The sequence below is a fragment of the Salvelinus fontinalis genome, chromosome 19 (genome assembly GCF_029448725.1).
Source record: "Salvelinus fontinalis isolate EN_2023a chromosome 19, ASM2944872v1, whole genome shotgun sequence".
NCBI classification, from domain to species: Eukaryota; Metazoa; Chordata; class Actinopteri; order Salmoniformes; family Salmonidae; genus Salvelinus; species Salvelinus fontinalis.
In genome coordinates, this window is record NC_074683.1 from 14,200,584 (window position 1) to 14,213,891 (window position 13,308).

At 43.5% G+C, this 13,308-nt stretch overlaps 1 protein-coding gene across 10 annotated transcripts in view; it reads left to right on the forward strand.

Annotated features, from left to right (window-relative positions):
* The first annotated feature begins 473 nt into the window (after positions 1-473).
* The window catches only part of LOC129816406 (solute carrier family 35 member F5-like), a 35,491-nt gene continuing 22,656 nt past the window's right edge, over positions 474-13,308 (forward strand). The window contains exons 1-9 of one of the 10 annotated variants that reach the window (XM_055870863.1): positions 474-1,490; positions 1,947-2,037; positions 2,466-2,538; positions 2,653-2,794; positions 3,333-3,482; positions 3,652-3,717; positions 3,869-3,950; positions 12,247-12,437; positions 13,075-13,156. In XM_055870863.1, the coding sequence (XP_055726838.1) occupies positions 2,660-2,794; positions 3,333-3,482; positions 3,652-3,717; positions 3,869-3,950; positions 12,247-12,437; positions 13,075-13,156 (706 nt within the window). In that variant the 5' untranslated portion in view covers positions 474-1,490; positions 1,947-2,037; positions 2,466-2,538; positions 2,653-2,659. Of the gene's footprint in view, positions 1,491-1,946; positions 2,038-2,465; positions 2,539-2,649; positions 2,795-3,332; positions 3,483-3,651; positions 3,718-3,868; positions 3,951-12,246; positions 12,438-13,074; positions 13,157-13,308 lie in introns of all 10 variants that reach the window. The other 9 variants (XM_055870860.1, XM_055870855.1, XM_055870854.1 and 6 more) reach the window with 9 other exon arrangements.

Genomic DNA, 13,308 nt, shown 5'->3' on the forward strand with positions numbered 1-13,308 from the left:
AACCGCAAAAAGTCAGTTGGATGGAAAAACATCTCTGGTGGAAAATGGGCATCTTGTTTTATGCCAATTTTTGAATATTCACATATTCCGTATCAAATTGGATGGAAACCTAGCTAGTGAGAGCGAAGTCTTGCATCTTGCTCATCTCAATATCTGCGGTGCTACTCGTGGCAACGTAATTTGGCTAAGTCTACCTTTAATGACAAGTTGTATTGAATGATAGTGTTCTAGGATAAGAAAGGCCAAAGTAGTGGAATAGTGGTGAGGTTTTAATGGATGTAGGGTTAGTTGGTAGGGCTTTTTTTTAAACAATGATTCATTTTCCCCTCCCCTTTTCGTCACAAAAACTAATTTCACACTCCAGAACAGTAGGCGGACACACAGCCCACACAGGTTGGCGACATGCACCTCTAACGTATGCTTAGGGACTGCCATAATATCATAGAACAAGAAGAAAAATTAGGAGTGTTAATGGGAGGCATTAATGTTATGAAGAATCGAGAGACAGGGTGTAGTAGTGTAATTTTGCTGGGTCCCAGCCCATAGCGTTGAGTGTAGAGGTGGATCAAATGAAAAGGAATATTCCTAGTGTTTGACACCTGCCGTTTGGTGAAGCGTAGACCCAGTGGCAATGGCGCAACTGAGAATACCGTCTGTCTTGTTGAGCTTTGACAGAGAGTTTTTCCCCGATAAAGTCAGTTTAGGTTATATTTGCTATTCTGTCAGGTCCTATGTTCCGAACCCGCTACGGTGCTTTAGGTTCCCACGATGTGAGAAATGTGCAGGAGGGCATAGTCAGAGGAACATTACAGTTGGAATGAGAAAGCACTGTGTGTCAACTGTTGGTGTGCCCATGAAGCTGGGGATCCAAAGTGCCCTGAGAGAGAGAGACAGGTTGAGATTACCAGAGTTTGAGAGGGCACGTTTCCTATGCTGCGGCAGTGAAGAGAGTAGAGGACTGAAATGTGACCGAAATGTGCAATTCGCACTCTGACCTGCGAAAGACAGCAATATGCAACACAGCGTCTAGTCTGCCGGAAAGCCACAACAAGAAGAAAGAGTGTCGCCACAGTTATAAACTGTATATCACAAGTCTAAAAAAACTGGACATTATTGTGGCTGCAGCAGAAACGTTTTTGGGACCTAAGGATTTTACATTTGAAGACCGGAAAAAAACCGCACTCCCAGGTTCCCCTTGAGCCTGTGTAGGTATCAGATCTGTTTTATTTTTTAACAGAAGGGGAATCCTGTTTCCATCCCGAATAATAGATGGCGGGATGCACATTACATCCTGTGATCGTCAATAATATACCATAGAAGAAGAGAAGGAGTGTTCATGTTTACATCGAAACCAGTTTAGATATTTGTGTTATCATCGCATACTGTACGTTTATTACTGATGATCCAGCAGTTGTATTTTTCTGCAAAGGCGAAGAAGTAACGACCACGTTAAAAAGAACGAAGCCTACTTGCCATCTAACGGTAGCTAGGTAAATACGAATGGTTTGTTGTTGATGTTGCCGGCTAGCTAGCCAATTTAGCCAGCTAAGTTAGCTGTAACGTTAAACTTCGGGATAGCTAGCTAATGTTAGCTAACAATGACCTCCGTATGTTTCTACAGTACTGTATGTACCATATTGCAACAAAAAATACATTGCTAGCTATATTGTAAACTAATTCAGGTACACTAAATTAGCTAGCTAGCTAGCTAGCATCTGTCTAATTTGCATGTAGCTAACAAGCTTGTGAGTCGTGGTGAGCAGAGGAAGAAATTGTTGCTCTTGCTAGCTCACGTTAGGTATCGAAAGGTCTTCATTTGAAGATGATGGGGCCTTATGGTTAGATGGGAATACATGTACCATACGCAGTCTGGAAGGTACAGGAAGCAATCGTCGAGGTGGAGAATCGGGTTTTCTATAGATAACTCAGACAGTGTTCTTTATCAGGCTGAAGGTACGCCTGAGGGTGGAGACGATCGGGTGCCTAGAGGTGTACTTTGACACTAGGCCAACCTGGGCAGAACGCATCGAGAGACCGGTGAGAAAGTGTACAAGGGTTCTAAATGTGATACGCCGGCTGACAGGGATAGAATGGGGTCTGGACGTTCCTCACTTAGGACCATGTATGTATTTGTGGGGAAACCAGTTCAAAAGAGCAATTGAATAGATGTGAAAATAATGTGTTAAATTGAGTTTGTCATGTCACAAAAAAGACAGTAGCTTTGGTTGATGTTGCTCTGAACAAAACCCACATTCTTGTGTCCTGGGAAACTGTTTTCACCCAACAATTAGGCCTAGCCTGTGTCATCTTTCTGGTTTCCAGATGTCCATATGGATTTTCACCCCAACAACAACGTTCAGTGTTACATAACAATATTAATTGATACGAGATTGCATGTGATGAGCTCTGTGCACAGCAGATAGGAGGACTGTTGCACAATTTTCTCATGACCTACTTTGACTCAGTTTCAGATTCCTGCCTGACTGAGGAGAGTCAGAACGTCCAAAACGCTGAATAATCCTGTATTAGGATTTCCAGGTACTGTCACATCTGAAAAACATCTCAGACTTTTTGGTATTACAGTTTGTAAAAAGTTGTTTTAAATGTGTGTGTGTGTTTGTGCGATAACGAGTTTGTGTGTTTGTCAAGCAGTGTCCAGATGGTGTGGGTGTTCCTCATGAACCGCATGGGGTCTCAGGGCAGCACAGTGGCCCAGCGGAGACGCATGGCCCTGGGGGTGGTCATCCTCCTGCTGGTGGACATCATCTGGGTGGCCTCCTCTGAGCTCACCTCAGTAAGACACTAGCACTTCCTGTAGTCCCCTGGTTCCGCAGGCCACAGGCCTACTTATTATTGTATTAGCATTTTAGCTTGGAACTGATTGTCAGGTGCACTCTCCAGACAGAGGGTGCACAGGGAGACATGAAAACCAGCAACATTGCAGAACTGGATGGCCTGGGTTAGGCAACCCTTATTTTGGCTAATATGCTAAAGCTTAAGACTAGTGCTCAATTATAAGACAATGCTTGACCCCTAACCCCTACCCGATAGATTTAAAAGGATTGAATAAGAATATGGTAGTAGCTTCACCTTGCCTTCCAGTGGGGTCATGTTTTCACTATGTTGCTAATATCTGTCCAGCCTTTGCAGAACTACACAAGTAGGGACTAGGTGGCAGTTTTGAATACTAGGATTAGCCACATCTCATTCGTTTCAAAGTGACCTCTCCCTATTTATAAAAAAAAAATCTGCACTGGATCGGTTTTAAGTTCCAGCCATTTGTACAGTAAGTCATGAGTATTTTCTCTATTCCACCCCCCCCCCCCCCACAGTACATATTCAAGCGGCAGGAGTACAACAAGCCCTTCTTCAGCACGTTCACCAAGACCTCCATGTTTGTGCTGTACCTGCTGGGGTTCCTGCTGTGGCGGCCATGGAGGCAGCAGTGCACGGGCAGTCTCCAGGGACGACACGCAGCCTTTGTACGTATAGCACTGATGTCTCACAACCACAGGGAGGCAACGATACATTGTTGTTTCCATCTAAAGATGAATTGTTGCTTAGTGCAGTATCTTAGTAGTAGTCGTTGATACTATGTTGATTTGCTATGATAAAACAGCCCAGTCTAACCTATAGCGCCTCTCTCCACAGTTTGCTGATGCCGAGGCCTACTTTACCCCCTGTATCAACGACACCAGTTTGAATGACCATACCCTAGTGAGTATAATTGATTTGCTTTTTGTATTCTCTCTTACTCTCAATTTGATTTTACTATTGGCTGGCTGAATATACTGCAATTAAAATAAATGGGACGATAAGTAATGCTTTTAGTTAGTGCATTAGTTGAACTCTATATTTCTTTCTTCAGAGTGAACCCTTGTATGTTCCAGTGAAGTTTCAGGACCTTCCGGCTGAACATACAAACTGTGCCATTGGAGATTGTGATTCCAGTGAGTTTTACAACTTTTTTTTAAAATAGAGAAATAACATCTTTAGAAGACTAACCAACAGACTGATCTATAAGTAATGCAATGTATTGCCTTTTTCTGCTGGTAAATGAAGCCTTCAAACTGATACAGTGCATTCGGAAAGCATTTAACCCCTTTTGCTTTTGTTACAAAGCGGGATTAAAATGGATTTAATTGTCATTTTTTGTCAACGATATACACAAAATACTCATGTCAAAGTGGGAAAAAATTAAAATAACACTCATATAACTTGATTAGTATTCAGCCCCCAGAGTCAATACATGTTAGAAACACATTTGTCAGCAATTATAGGTGTAAGTCTTCTTTGGTAAGTTTCTCTAAGAGCTTTGGACTAGAGGTGACAACTAGACCCGTTCCGTATTGACCTTGTCAGATTGATAAAGCGCGAGAGGAGGGAGAGAGGTGCCGCTCAAGCAGGTGGGGGAGGGGCCGAACTGTGAGTGAGTGACACAGGGAGGAGGGAGGGCGAGACAAGAGACAGCAACCAACCAAGCCAATTAGCACTATACTAGACTAATAGCTGCCATAGATAGGTTATTTATAATCAAAAATGATTACGTAGTACCTGTCTGCGACTGTAGCCTATTGCTGCTTTATGATTGGCCAACAACAAGCTACACGCGCCACGCTTCACTCTCTTGAAAAGCAAGAGCATCTCTGTCTACTGCAGCAGTCTTGTTCGGATCTGTACGGGCCCTTCTGGACAAGTCAGTTAAAATTCCACTTACCCGATACCCGTGACAATCATATCAGATCCGACACAGACCCGTGACATTATTTAGAATTCTGGATCCGTCTTTCAATGTTTTGTATTCGGGATAAAAAGTTACTTTTTTTGCCACATTCTCTGCAGTATTACATTACTACCTTGTTGCAAACAGGATGTATGTTTTGGAATATTTTTATTCTGTTTAGGCTTCCTTATTTTCAGTCTGTCTTTTAGGTTAGTATTGTGGAGTAACTACAATGTTCATGATCCACCCTCAGTTTTGCCCTATCATAGCCAATAAGCGATGTAACTGTTTTACAATTACTTTTGGCGCATCGTAAAATCCCTGAGCAGTTTCCTTCCTCTGAGGCAACTGAGTTAGGAAGGACACCTGTATCTTTAGTGACTGGGTCTATTGATACACCATCCAAAGCCCAATTAATAACTTCACCATGCTGAAAGGGATATTCAGTGTCTGTTACTTTTTTAATATATGTTTTTACCCGTCTACCAATCTGTGCCCTTCTTTGCGAGGCATTGGGAAACCTCCCTGGTCACCAACGACTGAGCGACCTTATAGCAAATTTTTATTCCTGAATTTATTTAGGCTTGCCATAACAGAGGGGTTGAATACTTATTGACTCAAGACATTTCATCTTTACATTTGAATTATTTTGTCAAAATTTGTCAAAATAAAACCCACTTTGACATAATTGGATATTGTGTGTAGATTAGTGATATAAAATGTTAAGTTGATCCATTTTAAATTTAAGCTTTAGAAGTCGTCAAGCCAATGTGGAAAAGGTACTGGGGTTAAATACTTTCTGAATGCACTTACATTTACCAGATAGAATTAATGAGTGTTGTTGAAAGAAACCCTTCAATAATAAATTTTTTATCACGTTGGAGAGTAGGAATCCTCTGAACTGTCTTGGTATTTGAGATGACCTTTTCTATTTTCAATAATTTACTTGTTTTACCCTATGGGCAGTCTTTGTTCTCTACATAAGAGAGCTAGATGTGGTCAAATGTAAAATATAATTAACTGACAGAATATGATAATCCTGACCACCGTGGTGATAAGGAGCATCGCATAACTTGCATTTACTGTTATTAATGATTTTTAAATATAAGATCATCCCTCTTGACAGTCTACAACCACACATGGTCTTGTAATTTGACTGGCAATGTGTCCAGCTGTTTCCCTCCCTCGAGTTGTATTGGCTTCTCATCTTGTTGCAATTTTTACCAAATATGGGTAAATATTAGGAATTGGTTTAAACAAATTAATAAAATAATAGCCCTAACATTATAATAAATAATAGTAATGTGTATATTCTTTGATCCCAGAACCAAGTTATTGCGTGAGCACTGGCCTCCGGGCCTGCAAATTGATTTGATTGACAGCTGCTTCTGAAGCCTCTGCACCTCAGCTTCCATCCTCTGGTTCTTGATCTTTTCGGGATATTTTCAAGGAGCAGCTTGTGAGACTGTTTTTTCTTGAGAACTTTCATTCTTCTTAAGGTGGCACTAAATGCATTGACGACTTCTCATCACACAGCTGATCGTTTTCACCAGCTGGTCTCTGATTCTTTCTAAGTGCTTATTATTTCTTGTTCTCCTTTCCACAAAAGTCCACATTCACTGCATCCCTCTTCTCAATAAGTTTTCTGTAATAGTCTCTCATGATGTCATGGGTCTCATCCCAGCTCTTGGTAGAATCCACAACAGATTTGTAAAACTCCTCCAGAGATATTGGAGAGGCAACAAGATCAAAATCAGACTCCCTCATCTCCACCTAGTGAAGATCACAGGCTCAAACCTTCTAAGGGTATATCTCCAATTGTAAATGTCGTCAGACCTTTGATTCAGAATAAGAGTTGCAAGAGTTGACAAAAGTTGTTCCAATGAAGTTCTGCAATTATCCACCAGAGAGACAGAAAAATCAGCGGAATCTTAGCTTGCCAGGTGAGGACTAAAATTCAGAAAATCTCTTGGCAACAATTTAACCAAACATTCAGAATTTTAAGGTCCTTTGGATATGGAATGCAAAGCCTTCAAAACAATTATTTATTTCATATCATTTCAAGCAATCATAAAAAATTCTAGGTTTTCCTAGGAAGAAACGTGTAAAGACCTTAGCAAATAATGAAGTTGTAGATTGGAAAATTCACTTTGCGGTGTTGACCAACAGAGGGGGCTGTTGAGCTGTTCGATGTGATGGCCCTCCCAGGTTTGACTCAGGATAGTGAGTCGATAAACAATGTGAAAGGAAAGGTTGTCTCATGAGAACTCTGTCTGACCATTGAGTGACACTGGGGCTTAGTTTTTTTCTATGAGACAATGACAGGATTTCATATTTCTCTGTCTTGGCTGATCGTTATTGGCTGATTACAGTATGTCGCTAGAGGGCTGCATTACAGGCCCTGACAGAGATCATTGTGGCGCGGTCGTCATTTTTCATGCTGCAGGCGGGACCGGGTGGTCAGACTAACAACTTTAGGATGAACATATTTTTAGACCCGCAGATTATTTGGAAACTGCCGTCTTTCCGTTTTGTATGCGTTAACCTATCTATTTTTATTAAAAGCACATCTGTCACACTATTCACAAACTCTCATCATTCGCTGCTTCAAGTTAAGTAGCCTATCTCTCCTAGTTGGGCGTGCGGAATCAAGTGCGCACTTTTTTGGATCATCATTCTTTGCGCCTTTTCCTTTTCAATAAATAGCCTATTACAATTTATTTGTCTCTGCCTGCAAATCATCCCGCTCCTAAAGGTAGGCTATATGCAAAACGTAGCTCAAGAGAAAGTCAGTCTCCGCTCTCATCATTCTTACTGCTTCAAGTCCTAGTTGGACGTGCGAAATCAGGTGCTTGTGTGGTCTCAATTCAATAGAGTAGACCTATCGGCACTAGGCTATGTATGGGTGGTGAAGCACTGGACAGTTATCTTTCCAAGAAAATGTACTTCATAAACTTGATTGGGCTATAGTTAACACGTGATCTGATAAGACAATGTAGTAATCTGCCTGCAAATCATCCCACTCCTAAAAGGTAGGCTATATGCAAAACGTAGCTCGAGAAAGTGCAAATGTCCGCTCTCCTCCAACTTTGGCTCTCTTTCAAACTATGTTTAGCCTATTGGCTGATATAGCCTATTAGGCCTAATACCGATAGCCTAATACAATGGGCCGAGTGAGAATCTCTTATAATTCTTGGGTTTCCTAAGTTATTTTTGCGCATATAAGGCCCAAAATTGCTGGGACCAAAGCTGCCAAGCGAGCTGAGTTAGATACACCTAAAATAACATTTGCAGGACTGTGAAACCTGTTTTTGTGGGCGTGGGTGGTAGTCAGACAAAAAGCCATCGGGAGCGGGCGGGTGATGTATGAAAAGCTGCAGGAAGAAGGATTCAGTCCTGCAAAGACCTCTAGGGGTCTCACACGTTCAAGTCAATCACTCAAATCACATTTATTTATAAAGACCTTTTTACATCTGCAGTTGTCGCAAAGTGGTTATACAGAAACCCAGCCTAAAACCCCCAAAGAGCAAGCAATGAAGATGTAGAAGCACAGTGGCTAGGAAAAACTCCCTAGAAAGGCAGGAACCAAGGAAGATACCGAGAGAGGAACCAGGCTCTGAGGGGTGGTCAGTCCTCTTCTGGGTGTGCCGAGGTGGAGATGATAAGAGTACATGGCCATTAAGGCCAGATCGTTCTTCAAGATGTTCAAACGTACATAGATGACCAGCAGAGGAGGGTCGTAACAGCAGGTCCAGGACAAGGTAGCATGGCTGGTGAACAGGTCAGGGTTCCATAGCCACAGGCAGAACAGCAGAAACTGGATCAGCAGCACAACCAGGTGGACTGGGGACAGCCAGGAGTCGTCTGGCCAGGTTGTCCTGAGAAATGGTCCTAGGGCTCAGGATCTCCGGGAGAACACCAGATATGACAGTCTGTCCCTAGCTCCCCAGCACATAGAGTATTCAAGCATAGGTACTGGAGACTGAGACAGGGGTGGTTGGAGGACACTGTGGCCCCGTCCAAAGTTAACCCCAGACAGGGTAACACGGCAGGATATAACCCCACCACTTTGCCAAAGCACAGCCCCCCACACCACCAAAGGGATCAACACACAAACTTACTACCCTGAGACAAGGCCATGTATAGCCCACAAAGATCTCCCCAACCACAGGGTGGACAGGGAGGATGGGAGAGGATGGGAAGGATGGGAGAGCATGAGCAAGCCAGTGACTCTTGTAATCGGGTCAGAGAATCCGAGGGGAGCCGGCCAGGAGACAGCAAGGGTGGTTCGTCACTTTAGTGCCTTGCCGTTCACCTTCGCACCCCTGGGCCATACTGCACTCAATCATAGGACCTACTACAGATGTTTATGATGGTGCCGGAGGGGATGACTGCAGTCTTATCGGCTCTTAACCAACCATGGTATTTTGTTAGTTTTTTCGTGTTGTTCGTAACTGTTTTGTACATAATGTTGCTGCTACCGTCTTTTATGACCGAAAAGAGCTTCTGGACATCAGAACTGCGATTACTTACTTCAGATTAGATAGTTTTTCTTCAATGAGTCAGACGGGAAGGAAACACTACAGACACCCGACCAGGCCCAGAACCCCGTCATTCGCTGCAGGAAGAAATTGAGATTTTGCGGAAAAAGATCAGGGTGCCTGCCTTGTGAGGATCAGCCGGCGAGTGGCTAATCTGCCTTTGCCTTTCGTCCTGCTAGCTAACGTTCAATCGCTGGACAATAAATAGGACGAACCACACTATCTACCTAGGGAGTTTTCATCTGTATTTTTCGTAGCTGTCTACATACAACTACAGACCGATGCTGGCACTAAAACCACACTCAATGAGCTGTATACCGCCATAAGCAAACAGGAAAACGCTCATCCAGAGGCGGCGCTACTAGTGGCCGTGGACTTTAATGCAGGGAAACTTAAATCAGTTTCACCTAATTTCTATCAGCATGTTAAATGTGCAACCAGAGGGGAAAAAATTCTAGCCCACCTTTACTCCACACACAGAGACGTGTACAAAGCTCTCCTTCGCCCTCCATTTGGCAAATCTGACCATGTGTTTCAAGCAGACCATCATAGTGCCTGTGTCCAAGAACACTAAGGTAACCTGCCTAAATGACTACCGTCCCGTAGCACTCACGTCTGTAGCCATGAAATGCTTTGAAAGGCTGGTCACTCCAATTTGCATACCGCACCATCAGATCCACAGATGCAATCTGTATTGCACTCCACACTGCCCTTCACAACTGGACAAAAGGAATACCTATGTGAGAATGCTATTCATTGACTACAGCTCAGCGTTCAACACCATAGTGCCCTCAAAGCTCATCACTAAGCTAAGGCCCCTGGGACTAAACACCTCCCTCTGCAACTGGATCCTGAATTTCCTGATCGTCCGCCCCCAGGTGGTAAGGGTAGGTAACAACACATCCGCCACACTGATCCTCAACACGGGGGCCCCTCAGGGGTGCGTGCTCAGTCCCCTCCGGTACTCCCTGTTCACTCATGACTGCACGGCCAGGCACGACTCCATCACTATCATTAAGTTTGCTGATGACACAACAGTGGTAGGCCTGATCACCGACAACAATGAGACAGCCTATAGGGAGGAGGTCTGAGACCTGACCATGTGGTGCAAGGACAACAACCTCCCCCTCATCGTGATCAAGACAAAGGAGATGATTGTGGACTACAGGAAAATGAGGACCAATCCTGGCCCTTTTCTCATTGACGGGGCTGTAGTGGAGCAGGTTGAGAGCTTCAAGTTCCTTGGTGTCCACATCACCAACAAACTAACATGGTTCAAGCACACCAAGACAGTCGTGAAGAGGGCACGACAAAACTTATTCCCCCCCAGGAGACTGAAGAGATTTGGCATGGGTCCTCAGATCCTCAAAAGGTTTTACAGCTGCATCATCTAGAGCATCCTGACGGGTTGCGTCACAGCCTGGTATGGCAACTACTCGGCCTCCGATCGCAAGGCACTACAGAGGGGAGTGCTTACGACCCAGTACATCACCATGGCCAAGCTTACTGCCATCCAAGACCTCTATACCAGGCGATGTCAGAGGAAGGCCCTAAAAATTGTCAAAGACTCCAGCCACCCTAGTCATAGACTGTTCTCTCTGCTACCGCACGGCAAGCGGTACCGGAGTGCCAAGTCTATGTCCAAGAGGCTTCTAAACAGCTTCTACCCCCAAGCCATTAGACCCCAGAACAGCTAATCAAAGGGCTACCCAGACTATTTGCACCGCCCCCCCCCCCCCTCCCTTCTACACTGCTGCTACTCTCTGTTATTATCTATGCATAGTCACTTAAATAACTCTACCTACATGTACATATTACCTCAATTACCTTGACACAGGTGCCCCCGCACATTGACTCTGTACCGGTATCCCCTGTATATAGCCCCACTATTGTTATTTACTGCTGCTCTTTAATTATTTGTTATTCTTATCTCTTACTTTTTGGGGGGGGGGGGGATTTTCATAAAGCTACATTGTTGGTTAAGGGCTTGTAAGTAAGCATTTCACTGTAAGGTCTACACCTGTTGTATTCGGCATATGACAAATACAATTGTATTTTATTTGACTAAAGAGATGAGTCTTCAGTAAAGACTTAAAGGTTGAAACCGTGTCTGCATTTCTAACATGGATCGGCAGACCATAACATAAAAATTGAGCTTAATAGGAGAAAGCCCTGCCTCCAGCTGTTTGCGTAGAAATTCTAGGAACTATACGGAGGCCTGCGTCTTGTGACCGTAGCATACTTGTAGCTATGTACGGCAGGACCAAATTGGCGAGATAGGTAGGAGAAAGTCCATGTAATGCTATGTAGGTTAGCAGTAAAACCTTGAAATCAGCCCTAACCTTAACAGGAACCCAGTATAGAGAGGCTAGCACTGGAGTAATATGATCAACTTTTTGGGTTCTAGTTAAGATTCTAGCAGCCATTTTTAGCACTAACTGAGGTTTATTTAGTGCCTTATCCAGGTAGCCATGAGTAGAGCATTGACGTAGTCTAATCTTGAAGTGACAAAAGCATGGATTAGCTTTTTCCGCAGTGCTACGAAGATGGAAAAAGGAGAGATCAGGGTCGAGAGTAACGCAGAGGTCCTTCAGTTTTATTTAGGACGACTACACTGCCATCGAGATTGATTGTCCGATCCAACAGCAAGATCTCTTTGTTTGGACCTAGAACTAGCATCTCTGTTTTGGCTGAGTTTACGTGATGGGTCACATTTTGAGGAAAGTGGCAATTGTGGTTCTAATTCGAAAGCTGCCCTATTCAATCCCAGGCTATTGTGCCTAAAGCACAGTATAGGGTATGAGATGCTTTTTCAGAGAATGACTGTGCAAAATGTTCTCATGGTTTTGGTTCCTAAACCAATGACATAATCTAACGCATGCTTTATTTCTACTTAAAGTTTTCATTGTCAGGTTCATTCTATTGGTCATGCTGTGACCCATCTACCACTTTACCCTCTGTCCTTTCCCTCCAACCTCTCAGCCTCTAAAAAGCAACGGGTGCGCTTCAGCAACATCCTGGAGGTGCGCCAGCTCCCGTCCACACAGGCCCTGGAGGCCAAGCTGTCGCGCATGTCCTACCCCGCCGCCAAGGACCACGAGTCCATGCTCCGCACAGTGGGAAAGCTCACCGTCACCGACGTGGCCAAGATCAGCTTCTTCTTCTGCTTTGTGGTGAGTTAATTCAAGTCTAATTCAAATAACTTTATTTTTATCCGTTTGAGGGGAACTTTTTTTGTCAGTGTGTGTAGACATATGACTTGTTAGACTAGACATTTTGTATACTAGCTTGGAACGTCCGTATTAAGTTGGAGGGGGGAGAAATTATATCTAGAATGCGTCTTTGGAGTACCTGCATTTGGGATCTGGTTCAAATGCATTTGGCTATGAGAGCTTTTTGATGATGTCTCTCATTACTGACATTACTGTCAATTTGCAAGGTAAGTTAACCAAAACGTTTCTGTTATTATCATTGCGTTATTGCTGGTGGTACTACTCATTTTGGTGCAGAGTGTGTTTGCTGAATAATACGCTCAACAAGTCATGGCTTTGGACTTCTCCCTTCATGAATAGTGTAAATGGGTATAAATTAACACATTATGCATGTAGAATATTCAACTCGTTTGTCTTACAAAGATTTGTTGACAAGCCCAAAGTTGGTACCATAACTCATTTCCCACATGAGCAATGACCCAGAACTCGGGGTAGACTACACACACGATGAGTAGTAGTAAGTAAACTACCATCTTTGTTACAAATCAGAGGTGTGTCATGCTGACACTTCTCCCTCTCCTACTTCTCTCCCTCACAGTGGTTCCTAGCCAACCTCTCCTACCAAGAGGCCCTGTCGGACACGCAGGTTGCCATAGTGAACATTCTGTCCTCCACTTCAGGTAAATGTGATTTTACTCAGCGAAATGTACATGTAGGATCTTACAATGAATAGAAAAAACACAGATGATTATAACTTTTTTCTAATAGTCATTATGGGCCTTCGTAATAGCATTGTTGCAAAGAAATGTTCCAATGTTGGAAAATCACAGCA